The 17,249-nt window shown below is 34.2% G+C and overlaps 1 protein-coding gene across 1 annotated transcript; it reads right to left on the reverse strand.

Annotated features, from left to right (window-relative positions):
- Positions 1 to 4,292: 4,292 nt before the first annotated feature.
- On the reverse strand, positions 4,293 to 5,561 carry LOC131161484 (uncharacterized). The gene is made up of 2 exons (XM_058117278.1): positions 4,924 to 5,561; positions 4,293 to 4,361 (listed from the first exon to the last, which is right to left on the reverse strand). The coding sequence occupies exons 1-2, from the start codon at positions 5,267 to 5,269 to the stop codon at positions 4,342 to 4,344; spliced, it is 366 nt and encodes a 121-aa protein (XP_057973261.1). The 5' UTR covers positions 5,270 to 5,561; the 3' UTR covers positions 4,293 to 4,341.
- Positions 5,562 to 17,249: the final 11,688 nt, after the last annotated feature.

The following is a 17,249-nucleotide window of genomic DNA, read 5'->3' on the forward strand; positions in this document are numbered from 1 at the left end:
TTCATCATAATGGAGAACCAAGAAGAGGAAACACATTCCGCCACTAAACCACAGAATCTTCGAAAGAAACCAAAGCTTTCCAGAACCAAGTTTAAAAAATCCCAATCGACTCTATCATATGTCTTAGCCATGTCCACTTTGATCATTACATTTCCACCATTAGACTTCTTATGCAGAGAATGAACCATTTCTTGAGCCAAAGAAATATTTTCAAATATACTTTTACCAGGAATGAAAGCTCCCTATTCCGGAGAAATCAAAGCAGACAATAAACCTGTCATCCTTACAACAATAATTTTTGAAAAAATTTTGTAGATAACACTACAAAGACTAATAGGCCTAAACTTTTCAAAACTCTGAGGATTCTGAACTTTTGAGATTAGAACAATATAAGATGCAGAATAAAATCTAAGAAGAGGGGATCCAGCAAAAAAATCTCTAGCTGCATCAATCACGTCTTCTTTTACAATATCCCAGCAACCTTGGAAAAAAGCAGAGCCAAAACCATCCAGACCTGGGCTACTATTTCTCGGGATAGAAAGAATAGCATCCCTTATCTCTACCTCATACGGTTCACGACACAGATCAATATTCTCCTCTTTAGAAACCATAGGAGATATTATATCAAGAAGGTTAGCTGTTCGATTGTGTCCTACACCTGTTAAGAACGTTCGAAAATACCTTACTGACCCTCATGAACAGCTTCCATAGAATCCAACACTTCTCCATTTGGAAGTTTCAATAAATGAATCATAGTCTTCTTCCTCCTTTGGTTCACAAAAGCATGAAAGAACTTTGTATTGTTATCCCCCGCCTCCAACCATTTCTTTTTTTCTAGCTGAGAAATATGAATCTCCTCCCTCTTTTCCCATGCTTCCAGCTCGAGTTTAATAAGGAAAAAATATTCCTCCAATTCAAGCGAATACCCTTCCTGAAGTTGAGCCTCTAGAGCCTCCATACTTTCCTCCAATTTTTTAATGTTCTGTTGTACATGTCCAAAAACCTGTTTGTTCCAGTTTCGAATTGCAACTTTCTTATGTTTCAATTTACCAGCAAGTCTAACTAAACCCGAACCATAAGACTCCTCCCTCTAGGCTTCCTCCACGCAAGACTTAAAAGACTGGTGCGTGCTCCACATATTTTGATACCTGAAAGGAGAAGGACCATACCGATGCAGATTTCTATGAAATCGAATAATCAATGGGTTATGATCTGAAGTCCTCCTCTTTCCATACTCAAAATAAATATTTGGAAAAACTTGGAGAAGATTCAAATTATAGAGCACCTTATCCAGTTTTGCCCAAGTCCAAGAATTACCACTGTGACCATTACACCAAGACATGTTGTTGCCAGTACCAACCAAATCCATAAGACCATAGTTGTCCAAGCAATTGTTAAATTCCTCCATAGCCGATAACGGCCTCATATGACCACCAATACGGTCCGAATCTGAACGGATAATATTAAAATCTCCCGCCACTAACGAAGGGAAATCATCCCTCTTTACAAACTCCAAATCATTCCAAAGTTCTCGGCGATCTGTTTGACGACATTTAGCATAAACAAAAGAAGCCAAGAAAATCTGGTCCACATAACTAAAAATACCCGAAATAGCTTGATCAGACATATGTTGTAACTCAAAGTGCACTTCCTCTTCCCAAAATATCCAAATTTTTTCCCCCACTGAAGCATTCGCACAAAAATTTGGAAAATTTAGAAAATCAGCCCATTGCGACATCAGACTTTCATTAGAAAATAGCTTTGAAAGAACCAAAATAGAAGGCGAAAAATTCCTCATTAACTTATGTAAATGATTTTTCGACGTGCCTAAACCCCGCACGTTCCACACTAGAATTGTATTAATCATAAATCAAGTTTCTTTGGACGGGTAATAACCCGTTGAGATTTCTTCTCACTTTGCCCATTAATATCCTTTAACTTAACAATCGGAACATGTAAATCATCATCCGAACAAAAGCCTTTTTCCAAAGGGAATTTTTCTAAATTATTTGTCTCCACCTCCCCATCCGATTCACAATTATGTGGGACACACCTGGCCATGAAGGTACACTCTTGTTCCAAAACTTCTGTAACCATATTATTAGACGTCATCAACTGATCATGCACTACTATGCCATCTTCCACTATCAGAATATCAGCGTCAGGAGCACCCAAGACTGGTTCAACACTCTCCTCCCTCTGCACAATCTCATACTGATTTATATTTTGCTGCAAAGTCTCCACTTCAGGCCTCGGATCTTCAGGAACAAACTCCCCCTCTTCCATCTCACGTTGCGGTACTGTCTTAACCACTGGAAAAATTTGTGATGTCGTTGTACCCTCTTGAGCCTGAGCCCCCTCTACAGTTTCTTCGATAATGCATGGACCTATCAATTCTCTCTAAACTTCCTTCCCTTTATCCAATTTCTTCACACGCCAAACTTCTTGTCGATTTACTTGTCTACCATATTCCGTATCCTTACCTCCATCCCCTTTTTTTGTTTCCTTTCACCCCCTCGGCATACCACCTTTGAATGCCCCTATCTATGACATTTCTTACACTAAAAACCTTGCTTTTCGTATCTCACTTCCCAAATTTTTTGATTTGCAAAAACAACAATCGGGAAAACATCTACTTGATCTGCCAATAAATCCACCTCCACGCACATTCTCGCACCTATAGCCCTAGTTTGATTAAGTGTAGCATTGTCAATTCCCAAGTATCGACCAAACCTCGTGGCTAGAATTTGTAAGCAATCAGGTTTGTACATGTGCATCGAAAGACCATGGAGAAATAACCATTGAGGGGCCAAGGATGGTTCCTGCTTTAGGTTGAAGTCCTTTGTCCATCGAAAAAGACGAAACGAAAATCCAGCCAAAATCCTTCCTTCACGAGACCATTCATGAAGAAAATCTCGTTCATTCTTCATCAGAACCAGTACGTGAAAATCATTCATGAAACTAACAGAAGTCGCAACGCCCCGGGAACGCGTGTGCCCCGGGCAGCGAAATAAAAATCAATTTTAATTTTCAAAGAAAAATATGAAATGTTGGAGTCGCCACTAACCTTTAGTGTGGTTAGAACACATGATTACTACCCTGTTAGGGGTAGAATGGGCCTACATTACCAGAACTGGGGTCGGAGTTCGGTTATGCAAGGGGAAGGAACGAGCACCCCGTACGCGCCCGTTCTTACGAACGGTACCTAATTAATTTAGAATTATCCCTAAGTTAATTTAAGAAAGTCTTTAAATTACTCTTTTTATGAATTTATAAATACACATGAAAAATAAATAAATAAATAAATATAATATATACATATATATTCCCTCAGAACTTAACATACGTGAAGAAGCCCGAAGACTCATACCCCCGCAATAAAATCATAGGGATAAAATTAAGAAAATATTTTCATAAAAATAAATACTCTAGTACATATAAGACCAAATAACAAAAAAATATTAACAATAGTAATAATAATATTAATAATGATAATATTAATAAATAATAATAGTAATAATAATACTAATATTAATGGTAATAATAATTAATACCATAATGATAACAATACTAAAAATGATAATAATAATAATAAATATTAATAGTAAAAATAATGATAATAGTAGTATTAGTAGTAATAGTGAGTAATACAATAATAATAATAATAATAATAATAATAATAATATAGTAATAAATATAATATGCACATTTTAACTAAAAGACACTTACCTTAATATGAACACCCAATCAATATAATACTAAATACATATAGAAACAATATTACTAAAACTAAGGAAACAATCTACTCATCAAATTATGGAAACCAAGTAGCCCTAAGATTAATATGTAAATATACAATAATATATACAGAAACAAATCAATCCTAAAATTAATGTACCAAATGCAATAATAAGTATGGGAGCAACTAATGCAATTATGGAGACAAATCAACCCTAAAAAAATGCAAAATAATAAATACGGAAATAATTGAAATTATGGAGACAAATCGACTTGAAAATTAACCTATAAATATACAATAATAAATATGGAAGACAACTTATGAAATTAGGAAACAATTTAATCCTACAATTAATGTGTAAACTATACAATATGGAGACAAATCAATTCTAAAATTAATAGGTAATTATACTAGGACAAGAAAGAAGTGAGATTATAGAACAAATAATATAACGATAATAGAAAAACCCTAAATATGAATATACTATTTACTAAATAAATATATGTCAACAAGAAAAGGAAAACTTTAACAATTATTCAATCAACCATAATACTGCTTATTTAACATTTATACAATTCAAAATTTAAAAATTGAAACCAGCCTCAACAAATAAAAAGGAAACCTACAAAAATGAGAGAAAATCAATTAGTATTTACAGTAATTATTTCAAGAAATCTAAACGAATATCACCGCAATAAAATGAAATTATAAACACAATATTTAGAATTTTAACATATATACAATAGAAGCCTAGATATGAACATTAACTAAATATTACAGCAAATAATGTATTAATATACATATATACGTAGCCTATATACAAATGTTAACTAAATATCACAACAAATGGTATATTAATATACATAGATACATAGCACTTAGATTAATTAAACACTACAAGAATATCATATTAATATACACACATTAAATACCATAACAAATATCATATTAGTATACTCACATGCAAATAAAAGATGAACAGAGAAAAAAAACAAAATTTAAAAACTTAAACTTTAAGGATTAAAATAATACTAATACACACACACTCATATATATATATATATATATATATATATATATAGAGATATAGATATGTATATATGTATATTGTGTGTGTGTGCGAGTGAGTGTGTGTACTGTGTGTGAGTGAGTGTGTGTGCAGGTGTGTGTACAGGGGAGCTTACAGAGGGGTGAATGCTCAGGCTTCTGGTGATTGGCTGCTGTGGGGGTGGTTGGTGCAGCAGGGGAGGCCACCGGTGGCTGGTGTCGTGGCTTGATGGAGTTGTGGTCATTGCTGCTGGATGGCCAAGAGGCAGGAGGCCGTGGCTGGTGTTGAGTGACGCCGAAACTAGTGGCTACGCTGGAGTTGCAGAGTGGGGATGGATGAAGATGGAGATGGCCGCCGGAAGGCAGAGTTGCTGGTGCAGCGGGGACTGTCGGAGAAGATGGAGGTCTAACGTGGAGCTGCTGCGGTGAGATGGTGATCGCTGGCAGAGGGCGGTGATGGCCCCGTGCGACATCGCCGGCCATGGGGCTGATGAAGTTGGGCTCGGGGTGGTTGCCGGAGACGGAGATGCAGAAGCTCGGATATGGCGTGCTCAGGTTGCAGGCTTGCTGGCTGTCTATGGTGGAAGGGAGCAAGAGGATGAGGGAGTTCCAGGGGTGGAGGCTGTGGAAGGAATGGTTTGCTTCGAGGAGATGGTGATGGTGCGAGAGAGAAGGAGCTGGGTTGCGAGGGAGAGCCTCTGCAGTCGCGAATGGGGGGCTTTGGCAGTGATGCCGGCGAGAATGAGAGAGTTAGGTTTTTTTTTTTGGTTTTGCTCTCCCCCTCCTCTTGCTTGGCCCCTTGGCCTCTCTTTTATAAAAGAATTTTTTGAAAACCCTAAAAACAAACTTCCTTTTTTTATTTTATTTTTCTTTTTCTTTTTTTTTTTATGCTTTTATTCTTATGGTAATAATGAAAATGGAAATAATAATAATTATTATTATCATAATAATATAAGTATCAACAAGGTAATAATAATAATAATAATAATACTAATAGTAAATAATAATAAATAATTATAGCAAAAATAAAAATTAAGATACTATTGTTAAAATAATAATAATAATAATAATAATATTAATAAAAATAAAGTAATAATACTAATATTAAAAGTAATAAATAATAATAATAATAATAATAATAATGATAACATTACTAAAAATAATAAAAATAATAATAGCCAAAATAAGATAATAATAATAATAATAATAATAATAATAATAGTGATAATAACAATAATAATAATAATATATCAAAAACAATAAAATAAATGAAAAATAAAAATAATTATAGTAAAGTAAAAATAAAATAAAAATAATAATAATAATAATAATAATAATAATGAAAAATAAAAATAATGATAATAAAAATACTAACAAAATAATAGTAAAGTACTAATAATATAGGAAAATAATAATAATAATAATAATAATAATAATAAGAGGGGACCCCTTATTCTATTTGATTATGACAAAAATAGGGTATCTACAACTAACAGAAGGGATCTCTGAAAGGCCCCACGACTTTATGATATTCAAATGGATAACATCAATAGATGGTCTAGATCGCAAAAATTTCAAAACCAATGCAAACCTAAATTCTTCCGCCACTTTGTTCATCTCAGCATCCGAGAATATAAAACCAATATCTCCATCAACATCAACTGTATATCTCATGGCAAGTTTGAAAGAGGAAGACAACGGTTTAACAGCATGAGAACCTGAAACTACGTGGGCATACAACAAAGTTCCTGAACCACCTTTTGAAAGAGACCCCACTGATGGAGGATCCCCCAAAGAGCCGGCAGGCGCTGCCATCGAATCCTAGACTGTAGACGTCTTCCTTCAACGAAAATTGAAGAGAGACATACCTGATTAAGGATGTTTCAAAGTACCGCTAGAAGAATGGCTTGCCGAATTCAAAGTCCAGGAAACCCGGCAGGTGACGAAGTGGGCGACCGTGGTTGCAGCTGGTGACTCTTCTTTCTGGTGAAACGCTCACAAACATGAGGAGGCTGAGGATGTGGAGCGGGAGAGAGGCAGTCTACAAATCCCGGAAACGGCACAGATCGCCCTCTGAATCTCCTCTACGAAACCTCAAACAGCACCGAGTCACCGTCGTCGCGAGGGCTGGAGATACCGCCGCCTTCGTCGCGAGATCTAGAGTTCCCGAACTCGCCGTTGTCTCGCCCCTTCGTCGCGAGAAACTCTCCTTTGCAAGTCCCGGAAATGCCACAGACCGCCTTTTGATTCGCCTTTGCAAATCCCCGAAACGGATCCCTCACTTCCCGAAACTCAACACCGTCGTCGCGAGAGCTTTTCCTCTGCAAATCCTGGAAGACGACACAGACCGCCGTCTGAGTCTCCTCTGCAAAACCCCGAGCAGCACTGAGTCGTCGTCGTCACGAGGGCTGGGAGTCCCGCCGTAGTCGTCGCGAGAGCTAGGGTTTCCAAGATGTTGTACTGGAAAGTTAACCAAAGTCAATTGTCCCAACATAACACCTAATTATTTACAAAATTACATTGAGCACAGATTTTATTTTGTTTCTATGGAATTTTTTATTCTTTAAAAATTATTTGGATAATAATTAACCAGTAATATTTAAAAATTTATATTTCTAATCAATCAAAATTTAGTTAAAAATTTAGAAAGTTCAAAAATCTTAAAATTCTAAATACCTAAAATCTCAGTAGAATCAGTAGGAGAGTGAGAGCGACGCAATTGGTTATTTATTTATTTATTTTTAATAGATTAATAATGATTTGGGAGATTTTTTTGCTAATGAGGTAATAGAACTAATATTTTGGATTTTAAATCTTACAAACCAAAATTGAAATCAAAGCATAAATCAATGGTTCTGATGACATATGAATCACAAAGTATCACTGTTGTTCCAATTTCTAACAAATTCATAAAATTTTGAATTTCTAAATAAAACATGTTTTACCAAATTCAACCAACAATGTCCTAAGGCTGCGGGGAATATTGAACATTAATGTAAAAAAAAATTGAGATAAATATATACATACACATTAGTTTGTCAACTTCTACATACACGCGCACACACATACATGTTGAGAAACTTAAAACTAGTGTGCCATCACTATCGAAAATTATCAAAAAATACAAAGCGTGGTGGGGCATTGTTTAAGCAGCAAAGGGGGAGGATTCATGTTCCTCGGAGATTATTATGTCCCTACTTCAGTTATGTGGACACCCATTACGTCACCAAATGATCAGTTTGTATCATTCATCACTTCATTAAATCAATCTTCCCCATAGCATATACATATGTGTATATGTCTCTCTGTGTAACTTACTAATTAATTTATCAGGGGATTCTATTCATCCGGACCCGCTGAACTTCGTGTTAATGGGCTGCGAAGGCGTGGTCTCAGTGGCCTTACAATGACTTTCGATAGTGGAAGTTCGTATACCTATTTCAATCCAAGTACGTATCGATTCACAATTTCCGAGGTAAGACATCTTAAAGGAGAAATTCTAACTATTAAAAATTGGAACTTTCATATGCAATAAGGTTTGCTTCCCATTAAATCTTGAACAATAAAAATATATTCTACTTATGATTAGACAAATTAATGCAATTAAGAGCACATATTTAATTATATATTCATCGTTGGGGTGTCTATAGAGTTAATAGTCTGATTTACAACTAATTGGTCATTTATATACACATATCATGCAGATAAGATATAGTTTACATGGACAGCCATTGCGACCTATTCTTGACCCGACCTTACCAGTCTGTTGGGTAGGTGCAACCCATTATTTCAGGTCGATCAGCGAAGTCGAAAATTACTTTCAAACCATAGTACTGTGGTTTGCAAACTACCGTTTTCCATTCTCCATTCCACCTCGAGGTTATTGGATCATCAGCGTAAGTGGTCCTTTAAGATTATTTCTTAAAAAATAATAATAAAGGAAAATTAAGTAGAAGAATACACCTAAATATGACTTTTTATCTTGGTCTTTTTATAATATTAATCATAGTCTCCAATCACATATTAATTCCTGACTCGATCAACTTCTAGTTTTGCAATTGTTTTAATAATAGTTAGACACTCAACCCACATTCACGATTGATCACAAGGCATGTGCCACATTCCTTATCAATCCCAAATTTTGGGATGTTTATAGAGAGATTTGGCTTAGGAGTTTTAATAAAGTTAATAGAGATTTTGTAAGCATGTTTTTATGTCAGTCTATTATACAGTTTTTATAGAAAATGAGCATAAATGTTTGCATGGCCTAAGTAGACTTTCATGTGAAGAATGAATTTATGCAGTTGTTATGAAATATCATACTATGCTAAATATAAAGATATAGATAATATGTACATTTGATATAGTTTTCCAGCATATGAGATTATACAGATATAGATTTATACTCACAGAGAAATGTACATGCATATACAGATTTTATATGAATAGTTCATGAAACGGATATATACATATATCCATATACATGTATACATATACTCAGATCAGTATTTTATATTACAGTTTATTACAGAACAATGTATATATACAGTGTTATAACATGCCATGTTTTTCCTATTACCATAACATACAAAACACAGACAGAGCATATATACAGAATACACAGATAGATATATAGAGGTAGCATCAAGATGCTACAGATACAGTGTTTACAGTACAGAAAGACAGAGTTATGGTAATTTTGGAAACACGATGAAAACAGTAAAAGAGTATATATATATATGTATATGTATAGTATCAGATCCCTGAGGAAAGTTACATAGACAGATACAGATTATAGAGCACGGTACCGTTGCTAGATACAGACAGAGTGCAACCACATATCTCAGATAGTATGTGGGTACCGTCATGCCGTGCTCGGAGAGTATGCAGCTCCCCAGTACACTGGGTTGAGGGGGCCGGTATGACGAGGTAGTAGCCAGTCCCGAGATTAGGAGAGGATGCAGTTTGGCCGGGCTGAGGTAGTGTAGAGTATGATGACCTAACTGAAGGGCCGACCAGATAGAGTCCCGCCTATGGGCCGCACAACCTTGTCATGAGGAGTCAAATCATGACGTACAAAGTCCTAGGGATAAAGTACAGATATTTATATATTTACAGTTTTACAGTATAGTACGATATTATCAGTATGAAAAATAGAAAAATACAGATGATATAATGTACTTTAAATTGAGAAGGAAAGATATATTTGAAAGACATGATTTACAGATTGTTTATTGCATTATAAAACAGTTATTATTTTAAAAGCATACTTAACTTAGTTACCACACACTAGTGATAGCATATTTCCACTTACTGAACATCGACTCACCCCTTCATTCTAACATTTTTCAGGTAAACGAGATAGGCGAGCAGATCAAGCTCGTGGATAGAGAGAGTGTTTGGTCACCCTGGTTATAGGGTGTGTTTTTCGCAAAATTGTGTATGTTTTTGGGATAGATGATACTGGAGTGGCATTTTTGTATGGTCTGTATATTCTAGAATCTGGTATTGTACAGTTTATATATAAATGGTTTCATGATATATGTTTCCGCTGCGTAGGAATGTTTACTGTATATATATATAAATGATAAGAATTTTGAGGTCATTACAATATAAGCATGTATATATAAAAAATAAATGCCCAAAACTAAAATGCTCTCTTCCAAAATGATTTTGAAATAAATGCAAGTAAAAGAGTGGGAGAGATTTGTATAAAAATATTTTGCCCCAAAAGAGTGATTTAAACAATAACAGGCATTTTGGGGGGACTTTGATTAACCAAGGATTAGAGAGAAAATTTATGTTAATCAAAGTTGCTAATCTGGAGTAATGAGGGGGTATTTATAGAGTTTGTGGAAAATATGACCGTTGGGGACACGCTCGGTATTTTGGAAAAATTTTAATTAAGTTTAATGACGTTTTAAACACTAAAAAAATATTCCAACCCGAGAGCACCGGTCGACCAGAAGACTTTCGGTCGATCGAAGTTCATATGGCTCGATCGACCGAGTCAATTTTGAACTCAGGGTCGGTCGACCAGGAAGGGCGATTTTTCCAAATTAGCGCGGTTCGGTCGATCAGGGTGAAAATGAACTAACTGGTCCGTCGACCAGAAGGAGGATTTTTCAAATAGCGAGTTCGGTCGACCGGGAAGAAATGAACTAGATGGTTCGGTCGATCAGGTAATTGGGGCATTTCTCGAGGACCCTTAGTTGACTAGAGCCTTGGAGTACATTATGGTCTCGGTCGACCAGGTGGTCAAAAAGTTGACCCCAAGAGGTTTCGGTCGACCTGGGTTAAATGAACTACATAAGCTCGATTGACCGGACTGTGGTCAAACTGTTGACCAGGTTTGGGTTCGGTCAACCAGGAGGAAAATGAACTGAAAGGCTCGATCGACCGAACATGCATTTTTAATGCATTTCAGTTCCAACTCCCTTATACCTTAACCCTATTCATATTACCACATATATGTGCATGTGTGAGTGTCCTAGGGTCATTCTAAGCCTTTTTCAAAACACCGAAAAATTCCGATGTCAGTCGACCGAAGTTTTCGTAAACTTCGTTCTAGCCTCGATTTTGACCCTAAAGCTATTCCAAAAACTTTGTATGATTTTTGTCTATTTAGAAAAGAGTTTTTTGTGAGATGTGCTGGTCCCTAGTGTCTATCTATGGTCATTCTGAGCATTCATACACATCATGCAGATGCATGCATTATTATAGATCAGAAATAAAAATAAATGCATATACAAGTAAAAATGAATGTCTTCTTTATCTTCTTTGCTCTTAACTCTTCATGGAATACGCCAGATATAAGCTTTGAGTCATTTCATAGCTTCCATGTCCTTTACCTCATGTGTGTGCTGAATCATGAACCTGTTTAAAAGTATTAAATGCACACATGATACTTGTGCTTTGTCAACATCAAAACAAGGATCGGACTCAAAAAGTCAACATACCATTTATAGAACAAGTTTGTAGGGGTGCTAGTATCTTCCTCTCGTATAACTAAACTCATGATACTAACTTTGGTAAACATAGACCGAGACTTTTGATTCTTTGACCTAAGATTAGTTTAAAAGACTAATCAACAAGTAGTAATTAGTAGAGCTAATAGTACCTAGGAAAATAGCAGGTTAGTGGCGACTCCATCGAACTTATAATATTATTATTTTTTATCATTTCGAACCTTTCTCCGAGATATTGCGACAATTAGTACCCTATATTTTCTCAAAATGAACATGATATGCATGTTAGGTCTAGTATAACTTAATAATTTTGTCAACATCTCAAATTTTTGTGAAGTAAAAAAAGACGATGAAATCACCCCAATTCTCTATATTCTTCTTTTCCTTTTGATATATATATTTTTTTTAATTTAAAGCCTTGAATCTAGCTTGGTTAGCAAACAGAAAAATGTAGCACTTTTGGGGAATAAACACCGAAAAAGGTGAGATAGGCCACGAGACACGCACATATGCATGTTAGCATGTAATTAAGCTAGGTAAAATCTAGTTAACCTATAACTAATATTAATAGTTTAAACCATGCATCCTAAGTTTATGTTGGGTGACTATGTATGCCCTACGAAGATAAATTAATAAATTCAAAAAAAAAGTCAAAAGCTACAAAACCTAGCGTACATGTATACCCATGTAGGCCAAAATTTTCGATAATTTTTTGGAGAATCAACACCTAAAATAATGGAGATCATCCAATTATGGACATGTATAAATAAATTGAATCCTAACTAACCAAATTCAAGTCATATACAAATCAATAGGAAGTAATTAAGATTGAAGGAGGAAGTAATTAAGATGGGTGTGTTGAGAGTTGTAACGTTGTGTGCAGCATCTGTCGTAGTGTTTATAGGATCCTTTGCCTCTGCCAATATTCATCAGCGTGATCACAATGCATTGAACTAGACGCTGGCCTCGCCCAACAGTCCCGCCACCTCCTCCACTATTTTCCCTCTCTATGGCAATGTTTATCCTCGCAGGTATGTGCCTAAATAGTGTCATTAATTTAAGTTGTATTCATTTATTTATCAATAATTAATATTAGTATTTCAGGAATTTATATTTTGGAAGGTGTTCCAATAATTAATACATATAATGACAGGGTGTAGAGTTTGCTTCCTTGTTGGGATAACCCAATAATCTCCCCCTCTCACATCAGGATCTCTTCTGACAAGGCGTCGGGGTTTCCCACAGTAAGGCAACCATCGGGGTCTCCCCCGGCACGACATACAAGAGAGAATGTTAAACCAAAACTCTAATACCAATGTTAGGTGGTTTAGAGCATTCTCAACCCCAAAAGCTAGTTCAATGGGTGAGACTTTCCCTCACACTTGACAATTGATCACCAGCCCCTTCCATAGGTGTGCTTGATACACATAAGTGTGCTTGATATACATGGGTGTCATCTTGATCTAAAATCTTAAGTCTATTGGGTCTTAGTCCCAACCATGTACATAAACATCCATCATGATGGCTGGTCTTGGGTCTTCTCAACCCCAAAAGCTAGCTCATGGGGTGAGGTTTTTCCCCATACTTAATAACTGACCACCAACCCCTTCCACAACTGATGTGGGACAACTCCAACAATCTCCCCCTCACACATCGGGTTTCAAATCAGCAGCCCCACGTACTCGGCATCTAGGGGAGAATGTTGAACCATGGGCTCTGATACCAGTGATATATGGGTGGTCTTGGGCCTTCTCAACCCAAAAATTTAGCTCATAGGGTGAGGTTTTCCCTCACACTTAATAACTAACTACCATCCCCTGCCATAATCGATGTGTGATAACCTCAACACATCATCCACTCACTTTTTTCAATGTGGGACAAACTCACAAGTAGAATTCTCAACAATCTCCCCCTTACTTGTAAGTTCCAACTGCTCCACTTTGAATAGAAGTCATCTTCTCCCGCATAGGAGCAAGCTAAATTCTCCAACAATTGCTCAGGTGGGTCTTACCATTGCATCTTACGTGTCTCGAATTGTATTCCACGTGGGCCTCCAAACCAATCCTACCTCTCATGTTTTGACCTTATTCAGATCTATCTTTGATCACATACTCCTCACCTAGAGTTCCAAACCGTAGGCTCTGAAATCATTTGCTAGTGCAGGACGAATCCATAGGTATGCTTGATATATATGCGTGAATACCAATTTGACCCAAAAGTTTAAATCTATTGGGTCTTGATTCGAACCATATATATAAGCACCTATCATCCACTCACTTTTTTCAATGTGAGACAAACTCACAAATGGAATTCTTAACAAAAACATCAACTTAACATCTTCTTAAATGGTTAATATTTATAAAAAATATATATGTAGGTTCAACATAATGAAAATAAATCTATACAACTAACACTAAAGTCATTAAATAAATAACACTAAAGACATAATTAACATTAAAGTCATCAAATAAATCAATGTTACTGCCTTTACACAATCAAGCAACCCAACCCTATGGAGAGACTTTTGATTTTGATTATATTAGATTTGAATAAGATGTAATATAAAATTGTATTGTAATTTATCCAAATCTAATTCTAAGGTCTAAAATTCATTCTCTCAAGCGCGGCACAAGCGTAATTAAAATGACCTTGAACTTCACAAATTTAAGAATTTTAACCATATACTTCACACCTTGCAAATCCAAATTGACCATGCACCTTTATATTCAGCATATAAATTAAAATCCAAATGCTACTTGATGAAAATGTTACGTGGAAGAAAATATAGATATTGGCAACTGGCAATCCTCAAATTGTTGAACAAATAGCAAGATTTGAGGATCCTAGACTACAAAAAAGGAAACCATAACCAAAACCCCAAATCTAAACTAATAGAGGATGAAGAAGCTAGTGAGAGAGCTGGCTAAAAGGCTTCAGTTGGCTAATAGGGCAAGGAACTTTAACAAAAGCAGTTCATGGTGCTTGGTGAACAGCCTAGAGCCGGCCGTTGGCACTATCTAGAGAATTTAACTACTAGACTTTGTGCAGTTAGAACACCTGATTATTACTTAATTAAGAGTAGTCTCTGTCTGCAAATACTAGGATTGGGATCGGGTGTTCGGTTATGTTAGAGAAAGCTATTCACACCCCCTATGCACCCATTCTATAAACAGTACCTAATTAACTGAGAATTATCCCCAAATTGAATTTTAATAACCTTCTAATTTACTCCTTTTTTAAAATGAATAAGTGAACAAATATACACAATTAAGAATCAAAATAGGGTGTAATTTAGTGATGTCTAATAAGACTTCCGAAAGAGGGAATCTTGTTAGAAAAATCATCCTCAAAGTTAATACAGGTGAGGTGTAATATATCTCATTACTCTTTTTATAATCATAGGTACACCCCCATGCAAAAATCAAGAAAATCATCCAAAAGTATTTTTTAAAACATTCCTAAATTTTTCAAAACATTTGTAGAACTTTTCTGTATATTTTTAAAACAAACAATGAGTAACACGCAAAACTAAAGTAAAGATAAAAAAATTAGCAAAATAAAAAAATTGAAACATAAAGATAAATTATTTATTTTATATAAAAAAAACAATGATGAAAAATACGCAAAATTAAAGAAAACACAACACAAAAATCATATATAAAATTAATACACAAATATAACATAACAAATGTTAACAAAAAAAAAAACATAACCACTACAAATAAAATAAAAAATACAAAATAAACAATAAAAAAATGAAGATACAGAATACATAACATGATAAATATATAAGAAACAATTAACATAATAGTTCAAAAAAAAAAAAGCATTTAGAAGTGAAAAATAGAAAATAGTTACACTACTAAATAGGTCCCAAAATTATAATAGACAATTATGTAAGATAGTTGACGACAAATATGCCGAAGGAGACAAATTGATCGATTAATGAAAGACAAAAGAGACAATCAAGGAGGAAGCATGTGCATATTAAAACTAAATAAGTATCAAATTAAAAAACATTAGCTAGAACATCTTCTTAAATGATTTAGGACTAAGAGCAATAAAACTTTTTCTCAGGAAAATGGCTAGAAAAGAAACATAACCAACCCAAAAAAGAAAATTGAAAGAACACATAGGTACAAAAGAAATAAGTAAGCAAAGATTAGTCACGACAAAAGCTCTTAAATGGGCTTGAGCCCTTTTTTTAATTATACTTAAAAAATTATTTTATATGTATAATGACTTCAGAAATAATTGAACTACTAGAATGTATCATTTCAATAATTGTTTGATGAAATTGGAATACATTTATCTGAAGAATTTGTTACGAAATTTAATGTAAAACATAATTTATAGTTATATATGATTGTACATGAACTTTTACATGTTAAAAAAAAATAGTAAAATGTAAAAGATATGGAGAAAATATTGCCAAAGTTTGGTAGCCTACATGATTAAATAATTTATTAAATAAAAATTATGTGGGCAAACGATTATCTCGTCATTTTTTAAAAAATAAAATTTAATTCAAATAATTAAGATAAAAATAATTTTTTTTTAAAGTAAATAGAAATTAATTTATATGATTTTAAATATAGAAATAAGATAAGTTTGATTATTTTATGAAATTTGATTATCATATTAGTTAGATTAAATTTGGATACCTTAGTCTGTCTTTAGATAATTTTCAAATTAAAAAAAATGTATGTAGCAGTTTGTAATTTATTTTTTTAATAAATAATTAAAACAATTTTTTATTAATTTAGATTATGTTACGTCATCAATTCCATTCTCAATATTATATATTTATATTTTAATTTTAAAATGTAAAAGTTTAAATTTGCACATAACATAAGACCTGTGTAAGTATAGCTACATAGATGTTCATTTTTTTAAAATGCGTGCTTTCATTGTATCACATCACACCAATATTACTAATAGTTATTTAGTAATATTAGTATTATTTTAATATATAAGTATATACACACATACATGTACGTGTGTGTGTGTGTGTGCGTGTATTTATATACATTTTTAGTTCAAATAGGCATGTGCTAGCAATCTAATGTCATCTAATATTTTTGTCTTGAGACTTCAAATTAAACCCCTTTAAGTGGAAGTTCTTATAAGTCATTTTTAACTCCACAATTTGCGGTCTTTTTGGTCTTCCATTCTTTTGAATAGCACCTAAATATTCTTTGCACAAACTTAAAATTAGTATAATTTTTGTCAAGATATTTTAAAGCATTAATGACATTAGTAAACCTTGTAAACATAATTATTAATTTTGTCATTTGAATACATTTCAAACATATATGTAGCACCCCAAATCCAGTGGATCCTGAAAAGCTATTCTCTATACATATAACTATGATACCACATTACAAAGATATTATCCTTCCTCATAAGTCACATAAAGTGTGCCAAATTTGATGAGCAAAGGTATGCCCAAATGTTGCCATTAAATTCTTCGCGATTTAATGCACAATGCAAAA

The sequence above is a fragment of the Malania oleifera genome, chromosome 1 (assembly GCF_029873635.1).
Source record: "Malania oleifera isolate guangnan ecotype guangnan chromosome 1, ASM2987363v1, whole genome shotgun sequence".
Lineage (NCBI taxonomy): Eukaryota > Viridiplantae > Streptophyta > Magnoliopsida > Santalales > Ximeniaceae > Malania > Malania oleifera.